General features: G+C 42.0%; 1 protein-coding gene across 3 annotated transcripts in view; it reads left to right on the forward strand.

The window, feature by feature from the left end:
• Positions 1–5,495, forward strand: part of ATP6V1H (ATPase, H+ transporting, lysosomal 50/57kDa, V1 subunit H) — a 78,351-nt gene extending 72,856 nt beyond the window's left edge. For all 3 annotated transcript variants that reach the window (XM_006769082.2, XM_015567444.1, XM_006769083.2), the window contains one exon: positions 5,171–5,495. In XM_006769082.2, coding sequence (XP_006769145.1) covers positions 5,171–5,231 — 61 coding nt within the window. In that variant the 3' untranslated portion in view covers positions 5,232–5,495. The remainder of the gene's footprint in view (positions 1–5,170) is intronic.
• Positions 5,496–16,594: the final 11,099 nt, after the last annotated feature.

Consider the following 16,594-nt stretch of genomic DNA (forward strand, 5'->3'; position numbering starts at 1 on the left):
TCGCTGCCTGTGGATTCCTCTAGTATTTTTATGGTTTCCTGTCTTACGTTTAAGTCTTTTATCCATTTTGAGTTTATTTTTGTGTATGGTGTGAGTTGGTGGTCTAGTTTCATCCTTTTGCATGTATCTGTCCAATTTTCCCAACACCATTTATTGAAAAGACTGTCTTGACTCCATTGTATGCTCTTCAGTTGTACTTTTAATAATTATGATAAGCTCAAAAAGACATGGGATATAGAATTCTAGGTTCATTATAATTTTAGTTATGAAAATTTGCACACACTGAACGACTAGAGAAAATAATACAAAACTGATAGTAACAGCTTCTGCTAAGCTTCTTGACAGCCAAGGCAAAAGGAAAAAAGGGGAACTGTAGTTTTCGTAGATTAATATGTTGGTGAATTTTCAGGAGAAAATTCACTGTTTTCTTGCCACTAAATTATGTAGGTGAAGTTACCATGTGGTTTCTGGCACTAAATTATATAGCTGAAGTTACCATGTGTTTCAGTTATATAGGTGAAGTTTGTATGTTGAATGGGTAACACAGTGTCTTCAACCACAGTTTTAAAGAAAGAATTATCATTTTTGACCTTATAAACAACCATAAATATAGTGAAGTTTGGCAATTAATTATAGTGTGTCCCAAAATTCATGCAAGAAGTAATTTTGATAGAAAACACAGATTTATAATTAAAAATTGTAAATTTTTTATTGATTCATAAAGTATACAGTATAGGGTTATGTATGGAATAGCACATCGGGTAAATGGCCTCCACAGCTTTGCTGGCACATACGCAAAGCCGTGGTCTTCTTTGGTCTTCATTGCCCCTGCTCCAGGGCCATAATTGGTACTTGGTAATGCTTATCAAATTGAAGGGGTTGAAATCAAAGGGCAGTAGATATTAGAATCTGATTCAATAAACCAAGTAAAATTAAACTTTTATTTTTTGTTGTTGTTATTAATGCTCATGCAAAATTCAAATCTTGCGTGAATTTTGGGACACCCTATATAATGCGTTGAAGGCCTTTCATTGTTATAGGTGTTAATATAGGCCAGGTGTAAATGCTTCCTGGGGTCCTTGCTTCTAGCAGAATAGAACCTAGGCACCTAATGTCATCTTCAGACGACCTCTGTCAAGTCTTAGCTTTCTCAGTGGTGCCTGGTAGGGACTGGAAAGCAGTTTGTCAGTATTTTAATAGAAGTGGAAGTATGGAATTTTATGGCCATTGGCAAGAGAATAAAATAGGTATTTCTTAGTCACATGTAAACTCTTTCTTAGGATACAACATAATCTCCGTTGTGAGCTGTTTTGTAGTTGGATTTTTCAGACTGCTTTTTTTTTTTTTAGTTTTAGAGATAGTGGAATCCCAAGTGATTTTAAGTTATGAATGAAGTCAAAGAAGGGAAAATATTATACTTCTCAAATTTGCTTTGTAGGTAGTAGAAGCAGAGACTTAATGTCAAGCTTCTGTAAATTGCTGGAATAAATTGGGCACTTTATGAGTGAATAAGTTGAATTTTTATTGTTGTATTGATCTGCACGTATAAAGAGGAATACTGAGTAAATGGATTGATTCACTTAAAATAGCTCTTCTTGAGTTCTTTGTTATAGATGCATTATAATCCTTTGAAATAAAATTTATAATAGTTTTTCCTTTATCCTGACAGTAATGTAACGTTAACCTGAAGAACTTACTCATATCTGCTTATTATTTTCTCCTCTATCAGATAGGAAGTGTCTGTTTCCTGCGCCTTCGAGGCTCTTATTGGAGGCTAGGCAGCCTCACCGCAGAAAGAGAATAAGACCTGAGCCAGGCCCTTGGCTCACTTTGCACCTGAGCAAGTTATTGAAGTTTTCCCAGGCTCTGTTCTCTCCCTGTAACTGGCAGTAACACCCACCTCACAGGGATGCTGTCAAGATGGAGGGTAAAATGTGGATAGACAGGAATCATGTTGTCACGATGGCGTGTAAAGTGTGGAACGTAGCAACCCTTCTGTGTTCCCAGCCCCAGGCACTTGGTGTCAGGACTTCCTACAGAGAATTCAGAGGCAGCCTTGAATCTTGGGAATGTTTTCATTGAATACATGTTGCCATTTGACATCAGAAATACTGACTGACAACATTTCACCAGCCAAGTTGAAAGAAGATTTCCCCCAAAGCTTTGTAGAGGCTACGTCTCCTTCTGTAATAAATACCTTTTGCAGTTGAGCTCTCTCTGATATTTTAACCACCCACATGCCAGAGCAAACATACTAATTTCAAGAAAGCCTGAGGAGAAGATTTGATTCTTTTTTTCCAGGAGTCCTGTCTGGGCTCTTCTCCTATTAGACTTCTGGCATTTTGTGACCTGCAGTACCTCACCTTAGGCTCACAACGTTCCATCTGGGGCCCTTCATGTGCAAGTTCTCAGTTGAACAATTTACATCTATATGTGTCCTTTGCCTTAACCCTAAATTGCCTAATCCAGAGCAGACAGGAAAGGAGGCCCTGGTTCCTATACACCAGGCACTAGGTCATGAAGAAGTGAATATCACATGGCCGTCTTGTATACAGCAAAGAAATGAGTGTATAGTAGGGCATATTACCCATAATAATTACCTTGACCAGGAAGACAAAGGAGCAGGAGACGGGTGGGGAAGAAGCCATGGTTGGGCATATTTTTCTATTGTTGGCCAGCACAACTCACCTTCACTCTGTTTTAATATCCTTCTACTTTGACCCTATGTCTCTTTTATGAAGAAGTCAGTCACCTTCCTTACCTCCAAGTGTCCATGGTTGTCCACGAAATATCAGTTAAATCTGGTATGGGAAACGAACCACCCTTCATGTCTCTGGAAGAGATGGAGCAGATGCAGCCCTTGGGTGGCATGGTGCCTTTGAGTACACCTTTCATATGTTTCCTAAGATCACTCTGACATGGGAGAAAAATTATTTTTCCTCTATGCCTCTAAGTTCTGAGCTGAGGCACCTGTAATAAAAGACATAAACAAGAGAAAAATGTATACCTCTTGTACACATGGGAAATACCCAGGAATAAAATGAGTAACTCAAAAAGATAGATTTAGAATTTAGGCTTAAATTACATCTTAATAGGAAAGAGAGAAGGGGGCAGAATAAATAATTTTTAGGAAACATGGTGATAGGTGGGAGGCAGTTGGTGACAAAGTTTGTATGGGTGTGGTGTGGACTTCTAGTCTCTTTTCTTGTGATGAGTCAGTCCTCTCTGGTTGAGGAAACTCCTGAGGAGGGGTTATGACATTGAGTCCTTTCTGGAGCACCTGTCTTTTGGCAGAGGAGGAGAGTTCAGAGAAAGCCTGCGCCTGCATTTGCTGTTTTCCTGTTGCCTTTGGCTTAAAATGATCAATACACCAAGTGGCATATGTGGGGTGGCATGTCCTGCTGCCCTTCACAATAAGTAGTCCAACATTCACAACCGACATATACAAAGGTCCTCTTGAAATGAAGCATTTCTAATTTCAGCTCAATTCCTTAGGTATATGTAGAAAAATGTATAAGATCTAGAAGTTTTATAGTAAATATTATATTCTCCTTCCCCCTACACAATCTGTGCAGTCACAGGCATTTCCTAGTTGCAGGCTTCCCCACAGTGACAGCATTGATAATAACTATAGAATCCTGCTTTTTCCTGTCTAGTAAAATTTATAGGCTAGCTTTCCTTTTGGCCTATTTATATATTTTTGGTTGAAAATAAGATCCCCATTGTCTAAATTATGTCAGGGTAGCTCCTAACTAACATAAGAATATATTATATGATTTAACGTGATATCCAAATTGGTAAGTCAGTGATAAGAACTTTCCTGTAAGGCCTTTTAAAAGATCATTAGCCATTTCCATGTCATACGAAGTTCCATTTAGCCGCACAGTATTTTAAATCATAGTTCACTTTTGTGCATTTCTGGGGGGTCCCTGACACCTCACCCATCTAGTTCATCTTTTATTCTAATCTCTGATAACTTTCGGCTAAAGTTATCTTTGATAACTTTCGGCTAAGGCTGTGATATCTGAGGGGAAAGTAGGTCAGTAAAACAACTTAGATCATGCCTCTCCTCTTACTCTGTACCTCTGTAGAGAAAGGCAGGATCACATTGACTAGTAGATGCTGGTAGCACCCAAAGGTTGTTTCCTGGAGGTCCTCAGACCAGGAGAGGTTGAAAGACCAGTTGAGGAGAGGGGGTGATATGGGCCCCGTGTGCCCACTGCTCATCCCTGCGCCAGCTGCCTTCACACTCAATGCCTCCGTTGGCTTCGTGTTAACATGAAGTGTCTTCTTCCCACAACTTCTGGAGCCAATGAAGTGGTGGCGCTGGAATGCCAACCCCTGTCTCTCTGCTAAAACTCATGCTCTGTTCTTATTGGAGGGGGAAACGTCGATATTCTCATCCTTTTGAGGTAGTTCAAAAACCAGAGTTTGGGCAAGTCACTTGCAGAAAATAAGGTACAGATTGTTTTCTGTCCTGGAATTAACAGTGATATCTGTATGTAATGAGAGCGAAGCATGCACACTTTGTGGGTGTATGTGCAGTTTATTTTCTGGAGCAGAGCATCGTGCCCTGTCTGTACAATGAGAATAGTACGTGTCCGCTCTGTGATTGTTCTGGGGTTCCATGCAGCCATCTCGGCAGGTTTGCGCCTGTGCAGGGCAGAGTGCGTGCTCCATAACCAGCAGCTCTACCCGGTGTGGTGACTCTATATGTTATTTTCGGGGGTTTGTTTTCATGTGCTCTTGTGTTCACCCCCAGATATAGGTACCTGTATTTTCTGACATCAGGGAGTGTGATTTTCATGTATCAGTCCACGGGTATGGAATCATACTTAAGAGGATGTTTCAACTTCTTAGATTGCAGAAGAGGTAAACAAGGCTTTCCCCAAAATGTGAAGTAGACATCCCCCATAAGTAATTACATTGCCTTGTAATCGAAAGCAGAATCACTTGTTCGTGGGTGTAATGACTTTCTTGTGTATTTTAAATAGAGGGTTGGAAATTCATACAGTATAGGCACTTTTGAAATTGGGAAAAGTTTTGTTTTCTAGGACTAGTTTATTAATTTTTAGATATTAAAGCATATGACAGTGTATATTGTACTTTGATTTTGAAAGAGATTCTTTGTTGTTTAAATGCCAATTTACTTTGTTATTTTATTTTTTAGGGAATATCTCGGTAAACAGCTCCAATCTGAGCAACCTCAGACTACTGCTGCCCGAAGCTGAACCAACCTCCCATGTCACCTGTGATGGCGGAACACCTGGAGTGTCAATTTCAGTAGTTAAATAACTCATTTTATTTGTAATTTTCTTCTGCTGTGTAGCTGTTTCCACTGCTGATTTCTAGTAAAAGTGTTTGCCCATTAATCTGTATAAAAGTAAATGCTTTCTGTACCTAAGGAAAAGATTACTGTTACATATATTGCTTGTATTTCTATATTTATTATTCTCTGGAAATGAATATAGTTATTAAAGGCTTCTCACTCCAAATATGGTTTTCTCTTTACTCTTTCTTACTTGGACTTTAATAAGCTGTGGTCACTGGTAGCTCCAAACAGGTTGCCCAGAGCCAGTCACAGATAGCAGCTGACACTGGCCTGCACCTGCACCAGAAGCCTTGTGAAGAGGCCCAGAACCAATACAACCAGTGGCCAGTTCCAGACAGAAAGAGCAGGACTCAGTAAGTTTCTCCAGCAGCTTATCCACAGGGAGATGTTGGCAGGTACCAAAACCTGCTGAGGCAAATTCAGCTTCGTGTGATCCGCACTGGCATAACAGCTTGCACGCCTGTTGGGTGTTGATCCTCACTGGCAGCCAGCCTGAGGGCCAATAGCAATCAAGACTCAATTACAGGAGGGCCCACAAAACATGCACAAGGGACATTCTTAGAGTATCCAGCTCAGTGATGAGGGAGACTGCACCGCTGGGTCCCACAGGTCACCTTCTACATAAGGCTACTCCTACCAACACGGAGTCAGCAGACCTTCCTGATACATAGAAACAAACACAAAGTGGCAACCAGAATGGGGAGACAAATAAAAGCCCTTGGAATGGATGGCTTTACAGGTGAATTTTTACCAAACATGCAAAGAAGAACTAATACCTATCTTTGAACTATTCCCAAAAATTCAAGAGGAGGGAAGACTTCCAAGCTCATTTTCTAGGCCAGCATTATCCTAATTCCAAAACCAGATAAAGACATTACAAAGAGAAAATTATAGGCCAAGATCCCTGTTGAATACAGATGCAAATCCTCAACAAAACATTAGCAAACTGAACCCAGCAATACATTAAAAAGATTATACACCATTATCAAGGGGGACTTTTTCTGGGGTTGCAAGGTTGTTAAAATATCTGCAATTCAATAAATTGACACACCATATAAACAAAATGAAAGCTAAAAAAAAAATCACATGACCATATCAATAGATGCAGAAAAAGCATTTGATGAAATCCAGTACCTATTTATAATAACTCTCAGCAAAGTGGGAATAGAGCGAACTTATCTCCCATAATAAAGGTCATATATGACAAATCCACAGCCAACATCATCCTTAATGGGCAAAAACTACAAGTGTTCCTCTTAAGATCAGGAATAAGATAAGGATGTCCGCTTTTACCACTCTTATTCAACATAGTACTGGAAGAGTAGTCACAACAATCAAACAAGAAGGAGAAATAAAAGGCATCCAAATTGGAAAGGAAGAAGTATAACTATCATTATTTGCAGATGACATGATACTGTATATAGAAAACCCTAAAGATTCCATCAAAAATTACTAGAACTAATAAATGAATTCAGTAGAGTAACAGGATACAAAATAAATATCCAGAAATCAGTTGCATTTTTATATACCAATGAACTATCAGAAAAGCAAACAACAAACAAAAAACCCCAATCCCATTCACAATTGCTTCAAAAGAATAAAATACCTAGGAATAAATTTAACCAAGGATGTAAAAGGCCTGTATTCCAAAAGTTTTAAGACAGAAAGAAATTGAAGAAGATAGAAATAATGAAGCACATAGTGTTTATGGATATGATGAATTAACATCATTAAAATGTCCAAACTACCCAAAGCAATCTATAAATTCAATGTAATTCCTATTGAGAAACCAATGGCATATTTCAAAGAACCAGAACAAATATTCCAAAAATGTATATGGAACCACAAAAGACCCCAAGTAGTACAGCAATCTTGAGAAAGAACAAAGTTGGAGGAATCATGCTGCCTGTTATCAAACTATACGATAAGACCATAGTAATCAAAACAGCATGGTACTGACATAAAAACAGACATATAGATCAATGGAATAGAATAGAGAGCCCAGAAATAAACCTATGCCTTTATAACCAATTAATATTTGACAAAGGAGGCAAAAACATACAGTGGGGTAAAGACAGTCTATTCAACAGATGGTGTAGGGGAAATTGGACAGATACATGCAAAAAAAAATGACACTAGACTACCTTCTTACACCCAATAAAAGAATAAACTCAAAATGGATCAAAGACTTAAGTGTTAGACTAGAAAATAAAAACCTTAGAGGAAAACATAGACAGTTAAATCTTGAACATTTCTGGTAGCAATATTTTCCCTGATGTATCTCCTCAGGCAAAAGAAACAAAAGAAAAAAAATAAACAAATGGGACTACATCCAAATAAATTATTTTTGCATAACAAAGGAAACCATCAACAAAATGAAAAGACAGCTCACTGAATGGGAGAACATATTCGCTGATACAGCTGCTAAGGGATTAATATCCAAAATTTAGAAAAATGTATGCTACTTGACACCAAAACCCCCAAACAATCCAATTAATAAATGGGCCAAGGACCTAAAGGACACTTCTCCAAAGAGGACATACCGATGGCCAGTAGACATATCTAAAGGTGCTAAGTATCATTAATCATCAGAGAAACGCAAATTAAAACCACAATGATATATCATCTCACGCCTATCAGAATGTCTATTATCAATAAATCAACAAACAAGTGTTGGTGAGGATGTGCAGAAAAGGAACCCTGGTACACTGCTGGTGGGAATGCAGATTGAAGTCACTGTGGAAAACAGTATGGAGTGACCTCAAAAACTTAAAAATGGAACTGCCCTGCGACCCAGCAATTCCACTTCTGGGAATTTATTCAAAGAAACCTAAAACACTAATTTGAAAGAATATGTACACCTCTATGTTCATTACAACATTATTTACAATAGCCAAAAATTACAGTTATGAAGTAGCAACGAAAATAATTTTATGGTTGGGGGTCACCACAACATGAGGAACTGTATTAAAGGGTTGCGGCCTTAATCCTGAAATAAAGTCCCACTAGAAAAGACAAAATAAAATTAAGAATAGAGTTGCCATATGACCCAGCAATCCCTCTCCTGGTTATCTACCTGAATAACTTGAAAACATGTATTCTCAAAGATATATGCACCCTTGTGTTCATTGCAGCACTATTCACAGTGGCCAAGACCGGCCCTTCCCGAGTGCTGGCTGGCTTGTGCGGAGACTGCCCCCTTCTGGTCAACCTGAGCATCCCTTTGAAGGAGCAGGACCCACACTGTAAGATGCACCCAAGGTGTCTTTTGTGTGGATTAATGCACGGTAGGTCGATGAGAAGATGCTGGGTCAGGTTTGACTGGTGAAACATGGGATAAACTTGACTGGGGAAGTTCACTTGCAAATGCAAAGTTCAGGATGGTTTGGAAAGAAAATGAATTTTGCAGGGACACAGTACAAAGAGTTCAAAACTCTTCCTTGCCACCAAGGGAGCTTTGTTTCCTGGTCAATCCATCCTTCTGTTTACATGTCTGTCTGCGTATCCCCATCTGAGCCATTGAATTGAGGTTTTTAAATCGTTACTGAGACCTAAGTGCTCCCGAGGCTTTGCAGTGGTTGTGGAAAGGACTGGCTGGCCCCCAGTCTCCCCTGGTTTAAGAGAAGGGGAGATTTTGATTTAACTCCTGAATACAGAGCTTTATCCTTTCCCTCATCGGATACACCGTGGCAATACTTCCAGCTCCCTCTCTCCAGGCGCTCTCCCCATTCCCACGCAATGGAGGAGCCGTGGCCGCTAAGTGGGTACTTCACGCTGTCCCAAGTGACCAATTCCTATGGTAACTGCTCTCAGGGACCGTGGAGTTGTGTTTCATTCAGACACATGAATTAGTCTCTGCAGTGCAATAGACTCAGGTGTTGATTGATACTGATACAATATTAGTCTTTATTTTGATATGGAAAAGTAGCACAAATGGCACTAAGGGGTCTCTTATGTCTCTATTCAAGTTCACGCTGGCTTGATTATAGATACTTGAAAATCCACTGTAATATTTGCTACTAGTAGGTGAGTCTGACTCCCCCCCGCCCCCAAATGCTTTAAAAAAATTGATTTTTTACAGAAAGGAAGGGAGAAGGATAGAGAGTTAGAAACATTGATGAGAGAGAAATATAGATCAGCTGCCTCCTGCACACCCCCTACTGGGTACGTGCCGCAACCAAGGTACATGCCCTTGACTGGAATCGAACCTGGGACCCTTGAGTCCACAGGCCAACGTTCTATCCACTGAGCCAAACCGGTTAGGGCCCAAATGCTTTTTTAGGCTATTTTTTGCCAGTTTATTTTTTCCAGGTGAGGTTTGAATTATTTCTTTAAGTTTCCATCAAGATTTTGATGTGATTTATTTTAATCTATACATTAATGTGAGAAGGCTCTTAGAGTACTAACTTTTTTTGATCTGAAAAATAGAATCTCTCTCCATTTAGTCAATGTGTCTAAAGTTATTGTAGCTTCCACAAATTTTGTTAAAGTTTTCTTTCCTACCAGTTCTTTTACTTTAGGAGTTGTGAAAATGATTTTCTCTTATTATACTTTCTAACCATGATTGCTAGTACATAGGGACATTATTTCTAAATATATAGAACTCATTGTCCTGTTTCTAATCACTTTACCATGTAGTTATTAACAATCTTTCAGTCTCATTTATTTTCTGGGTATATAATCACATATCATACAAGTAATGGACATTATTTCCTTCTTTCCAATAGCTGTGCAGGTCCCTTTTGTTCCACGTTAGTAATGGAGAGAGCTAGGTTAAATGTAAGCTCTGACTCATACTCTCAGTCAGATATTATGCAATTTTCTTTGGCTTCAGCTTGTTTATTTGTAAAACAGAAATGATAGTGCCTGCTTCATGGAGTTGTCAGGGTGAAAGAAGAAGGTGCTTGAGTCTCTCTATAATAAGCTCCTTATTACTTACTGTGCTGGTCTGAACTCCCAGGACAGAACTGCTTCAGACAGCACACTTTGTGGGTCTTAATCTTAAAGGTGACACCCCCAGTGTAATGATCTCATGCAAGATTCAGCTGCTGGTCTGAGACGATCCCTGTGTTAGGGAGAAACGCTTCCGTTCCTGGCTTACTCCAAGTCTCCCCCTGGTCAGTGGTAGGTGTTGAATTTTGCCAACGCCCTTGCATGGCATCTACTGGGATATTCCATGAAGTTCATATTTGACCCATGGATGTGATCATCTAAGGTCGCCCTCAAATTAATCTTGGATTTCTCAAGGTTAAGATATCCTTGGAGTTCTGGAATAAGTAAATCTCACTTAGTCATGGCATATTACTCTTTTAATATGCAAGTAAAGTCCCTTCATATTTTTCAAATCCTTAATCTTGTTATTTAGCAGCAATTCCTTTGTTTGACCACCTGACCCTAAACCTTTATGTCCTCATCCAAAGGTTGATTAAAGTGTTGACCAGACCATAACCAGGGTTAGAACCTGGAAATGGAATGAAGGACCCCCAAATTCAATTAGAACCTCGGTTTTCCTAGTTGACTCTTCCATATTGTACAGGTCACTAACTGAAAGCCCAAGGTGAACAGGATGGGAACTTTTGGGCTGCTTGAACAATGTTGGCTGAAAAGTATTTATTGTTGGGTAATGAGGTCCAATCTTACATAGACCTTCCATAGGTGGGTCCCTTAAGATGCTTTTGGCTCAAGCAATAGAAAACTTGACTCAAACTAGCTTAAAATCAACGACCCAGTTCCATGTGAGAAGTCGAGGGAGAATCTGTCCCCAGGGGGTGCCCTTATCTCCATCCTGTGCTGTCCATTTGCTCACCATGGACCTGAGGCCCCAGGCATCACAACGGACTCCTTCATGTGTTGCTTTTTCTAGTAGACATCCTCTCACTGCTCATGGCCCAAAGCAGTGCACAGCCAATGGCGGGTTAACTGGGATGACCTTGCTTACTTTATAACCACCATCTTGCCCTGAACAAAAGGAGAAGTGAGGAGGCAGATGGGGACACTGGGCTAGCACCTGTGTCTGCTGTGCCATGATCGGATAAAGCAGGACTCCAGCTTTCGGGATGTCAGGAAGGGTGACCTACACAGAGCCTTTGGGAGCTAGGAAGGAAGGCCTGGAATTGTAATTTACTCTATTACAGCGTAAGGAACAAGTCACCAGCCCCAACCGGTTTGGCTTAGTGGATAGTGCGTCGGCCTGCGGATTTGAAGGGTCCCAGGTTTGATTCCGGTCAGGGGCATGTACCTTGGTTGCGGGCACATCCCCAGTAGGGGGTGTGCAGGAGGCAGCTGATCTATATGTCTCTCTCATTGATATTTCTAACTCTCTGTCCCTCTCCCTTCTTCTCTGTAAAAAATCAATAAAATATATTTTTAAAAAAAGGAACAAGTCACCAGAACAACCACTACTTAAAGTGAATGCTGATGTGTTCACCTGTCCTTCTCAAGAAGGCCCTGCTGTCAGTAATTCAGACAAAATCATTATTTCATGTTCATATCTGTAATCATCACTTGGTCCTACATTTATTCAGTATGCACTGTACTTACCTTGGGTGAACAGGCCCACAGGATTTCAAGTCTGAGGCCAAAAGCTGTCAGCCTGATCCTTAAGATTTTCCACAAGGGACTCTCCGTCATGAGTTTCTCTAACAGGGAGGGTTGTCCGGGAACCAGTGTTAAGAAAGTGAAGTGCTGGGTGTGTGAGAAGAATGACCCTAAAATGGGAGTTGATCTAGCCATGCCTGAAGCTTATCCTGAAAATGACTGCGGCCCTCCCATGCCTGGCAGCCCTGGAAGCGACGCTGCCGGGTGTGGCCTTCTGCCAACGTGCCCTGAGCAATATGAGCTCCAAGAACATAATGGGGATGGAGAGCACAAGAGAGCCAGTGTCTTTGTTCTGAAAACAGGCAGCTCCAGAGAAGGGCTCCATGGATACAGATTCCTGCAGAGCAGCTGGGTAGCCCTGAGGCTGAGGCTTGGCATTTGGCAACCCTACCCTGGACTTTTGGTCTTTTACACGGTGCACTTGTACCAAGGGAAATCTGTTCCCGGGCTTTTGGGGAAGGAACTTGACATACATTTCAAGTTAGGTGAATATAATCCACAAACATCAAGATGTTTTACTGGATTAGGTTCTTCACATAATCCCTCCTCCTTACTGCCTTGAATTCTATTCTCAAATGTTTGTCTTGTGCCACTGTGGGCAAGGTGACACCCGCCCCCAGGGCTGTGACAGCATGCCCAGGGGCATAGAGGTGGGGCAGGGGGTTTAAATAAAAAACAGCCCTTCAAAAAACATTCTCATAGAATGTAAATGTTGGAGCCATCTTTACATATAAAGATATCCTTTTACTAAATGCCATTTTAATAAAAATTGTTTTGAGAGGAAGCTGTCTGAGTGAATCTACATATTCAAATTATGCAGTTACTATGCAGTTTTTATTGGTGCATTTAAATTTTGAAAGTAAGAAATGTTTCCTAAACTCTGGCGTATCTTGTTTTTTTCCTGCCAAGTTGCTGCTAAATATAAAAGACTATCAAGGAATGAATATTTATCATATGCAAAGCGCCATGCTGAGCTCGAACAGAAAACAATCAAACAAGAGACTAGAACTTACTTCCTAATGCCCATGAACCTAAAATATGTTGTGTTTATCTCACAAAATACCAGGCACATACATAGTTTTTTTTCCTAAACAAGATTTACTTCATTTCCCAAAATAAGATGTAGGAAGGAGGCCTTTCATGAGCACCAGTTGAGAACTGGCTGGGTATCTTGCTTAGAGTTCAAGGGAGGTGTTAAAAGTGGCACTTGGAGAGCAGCTGGGGGGTGCCCAGCCCACACGGACTGGGTGAGCCTGGGATTGCCCTGCTCTGGCCAGCAACCGTGAATAAAGTGGGCATGGAGTTTGTCAACAGCTGATTTATGGGGGCCATTTCTCTGCCCTGTGTTCTGATATTTGAGGCTGGGTCCAGCATCAGCAGTGGCTTCCTGAGATGGGACTCTAGCTTCAAAAACTTCTACCTCAGGTGCCAAAGTCCAAGTGGCATATAAAGGAAGTGAGAAGGCACAATAGTGTCTCGTAGGAAAACCACACCCCCCTTTGGAGGCTAGTAGCTGAAATGATACGTGGAAAGTTAAGGATCTCCAAAAAGGCAATGGTAAGTGTAGAACAAAGGCACAGACCAAACAGCTCTTCACAGTTGGGGGCACCCTTTTGATGTCGGATGAAGTGGGGTGTCTTTTCCCACTGGGGGCTGCGGATGGAATCCTTATGATATCATGAGAAACAGGATTTACTGAGACTTGCATGGTGGGATGAGTGATTGCATCCCTGGGTTTCCAAAGTCCCATTCCAGTCAGAGAAGAAGTGTAGATGGGGCTTCAGTAGAGCCAGAAACAAAGCCAGTGTCCAGAGTTTTCTTTCTATGTTGGTATCCGGTCCAGTTCAGCATTAGGCTAGTTATAGTCCATTAGTCTATTGTGTGTGTGTGTGTGTGTGGGGTGTCCACATGGCCACGGACATATGGGCGAATGCAGGAGAGCAAGCCCTGAGCAATAAAGAGCCCCAAGAACACAAGGGGGACCAAGAGCATAAGGGGAACCAAGAGAGCATAAGAGCACAAGAGAGTGAGTTTCTTTTTCCGGGAATTAAGTACCACAAATCTTCCCGCCTTTGCAGTGGCCATGCCCATTCTGGTCAATGACCTCTGTTCCAAGATATGATTGACAGCAAGCACCTTCACTAGTCCCCCCAATTTTACTGAGTTTTGCAAGATTGAAGTGTTTGTATGCCAAATTGTAAGCTTCGGAGAGTTTTGTTTATGCAGGTCACACTAGTCCCCTGGCGAGTCATTGCTTCTTCTTGTTGGACATTGTGGGTCCACGGCTGGTGCAGATGTCTGTCTGTGCTGCCCAGGACACTCTGTGTGGGCATTGTGGGGAGCGGTGGGCCACAGACTAATGACAGTCACTTTGGAGGCTGGGGGAAAGAAACAAGGAAGAATAAAAGGGCAAAAGAAATGAAATTGCAAACCAAGAAGATTTGATTCGGAGGCTGTTAAAACCAGTGGCAGAGAAACTGTGAAGGAGTCAGATGTTTGCAATGTTCTGGACTTGGCTGAATTTACCTGCAAGAATAGTTCTGTAGCTGATGGAAGTGCTGGCATATACTCAACAGATGGCAGGAGTTCAGGTTTTCATAGGTTGGCAAAAATCTACACTGCCATATATAAAATGTGTATATGTTACACAATTTTAATTTTTTCCCTACCTCCCTTTCTTGAAAACTTATTTCTTACCACCCAAAATTTTGCCAGGCAGAGTCTTACAGGAACTTAGCTCAGATGTTGGCAGGGGTTTTGATGTTGTGAGTGTGAGTGTGTGTGTGTTCTGACTACACCCAAACTCCCCCTGGCAGGACTGTCTTAACTCATTCTAGAACCCACCTCTCCCGGTGACTGTCCCATGGAGGGTTCTGCCCTCTTGTTGACTAAATCAATCGGCCTTTCTGATGAGTTGGTATTTCTCTAGTGAACCTTTTTAGGAAGACTCTGTTGGGAGAGGACTCAGAGCAGGAGAAACAGGAATTGATGCACATGTAAAGCAGGCGGTGGCCAATAGGATTGGAAAGTAGAATCAGCTGTGACAAGAAGTAGAGCAGGGACCTGGTTTGGAGACTGAGAGCAGTGGTGTGAAGGTGGGGACACGCAGAGGAGTAAAGCCCTCCCTCCCTTTCTTTCTTCATTTCGGTTCTTTAGAAGATTGAGTGTCATTTCTGTTCGGATAATTTCTCACTGTTGTATGTTAGATCATCTTGGAGGACTCACTGAGGTAGTTTGGGGTGAAATAAATTTATTACGGATCAACAGCTATGAAAGAAAGCAGAAGGCGGCAGTTCAGGTAGAGAAAGAAAGTGAGCTATGGTGCAGCCCCACATAGCCCTGCCTACCCACCGGAGAGTCTGAAGCAAACATTACCCCAGATGCCTTGCCCGGTCTGTCTGTGTTTCTCTGCAGCTGAGCCAGGCCCTAACACAGAGAGCTGGATGCTGTCTGCTCACCACACTCCCTAAAGCTGGACTGTGTGCCGTCCCTGAAGGAGAACCAGGCATTTCATTTTGGGTCTGACACAGGCCACTCATATTCATTTTCTCATGTATGTATAGGGAGCAAAATTCTCCCAGATCTCTCTTGATGAGGGGAAACTGAAAGAGGTATGTGAGTGGGACAGGTGACGCCCCTGCTGCTGCAGCTGGTCTTGGAGCACACTTGATATCCATCGCCTCCCTCCTCCATTCCCCATCCTAGGTGCTCCTTACTCCCAGGGGCCACCTCTGCTGGCCTCAGTCCCGCACTCATTATATGACCCAGACGCTCGTCCCTGGGTGACCCAGGTCTTTCGCAGGTTGGGAGTGCTCTTCTGTCCATTTGGAGTCACAATCAGGCAAGAGACAGTGGAACATCTCTCTCTGCGAGACAGCTTGGCTCCCTCCAGGCTCACGGTCAGCTACTGTTCCCGGGAAACAGCATATATTTCCCACAGCTGACCAAGTTCCCCTTTCCTGCCATTGAGGATAATGTGCGGTGAGGCTGGAATATCTGGAACATTCAAGGACCAGACAAGGCCCCTGGACCGATCAGCGGCAGAAACCTCTGTTCCTGTACAGTTCTGCTTTGAGAACTACAGCAGACATGGGTAGGGGGTGCTCCTTGAAAGGACCTGGCTTCTTCCCAGTTAGATCTAGTTTGGGATTTGCCTGATGCTCAGGGGGTGGCGATGACATGTGCTGATAAAACCTCCTGCAGTTTCAGCGAGCAGCCTCTGTCTCAGTTTACATCACTCCACGCCCCGGTGAGCTACAGAGTTGGAGGAATGTTTGGGCTACATGGTGAGCGCTTTCAGTAGCCTTGGAAACCACCTTCCATTCCTGCCTCAGGACATGCCATAATTTATTCCACATGAAGTATAGATAGTTGATGTCACCTCAGGAAAGAAGCTGGTGTAGGGATGAAAAAAATGTAGCCAGACTTTACCATGTTTGAGTGTGGCTGTCAGTGGGGGCCACAGAAAAGGCTGACCAGGGTGGACCGGATGCTGTTGGCATAGAAAGTAACCGATAATGCTGGGGAGAAATGATGCCATTCAGGGTTCCATTTAATTTTAAAAAGTCATAAGGCACAGGATGAAGAACACGCCTCAGTTTTCTCAGGAATGGAAGGAAAGTGAAGGAAAGAAGAGAAAACAAAAGTAAACTGATACTGACTTTG

Source organism: Myotis davidii, unplaced genomic scaffold, assembly GCF_000327345.1.
Source record: "Myotis davidii unplaced genomic scaffold, ASM32734v1 scaffold1, whole genome shotgun sequence".
Classification (NCBI taxonomy): domain Eukaryota; kingdom Metazoa; phylum Chordata; class Mammalia; order Chiroptera; family Vespertilionidae; genus Myotis; species Myotis davidii.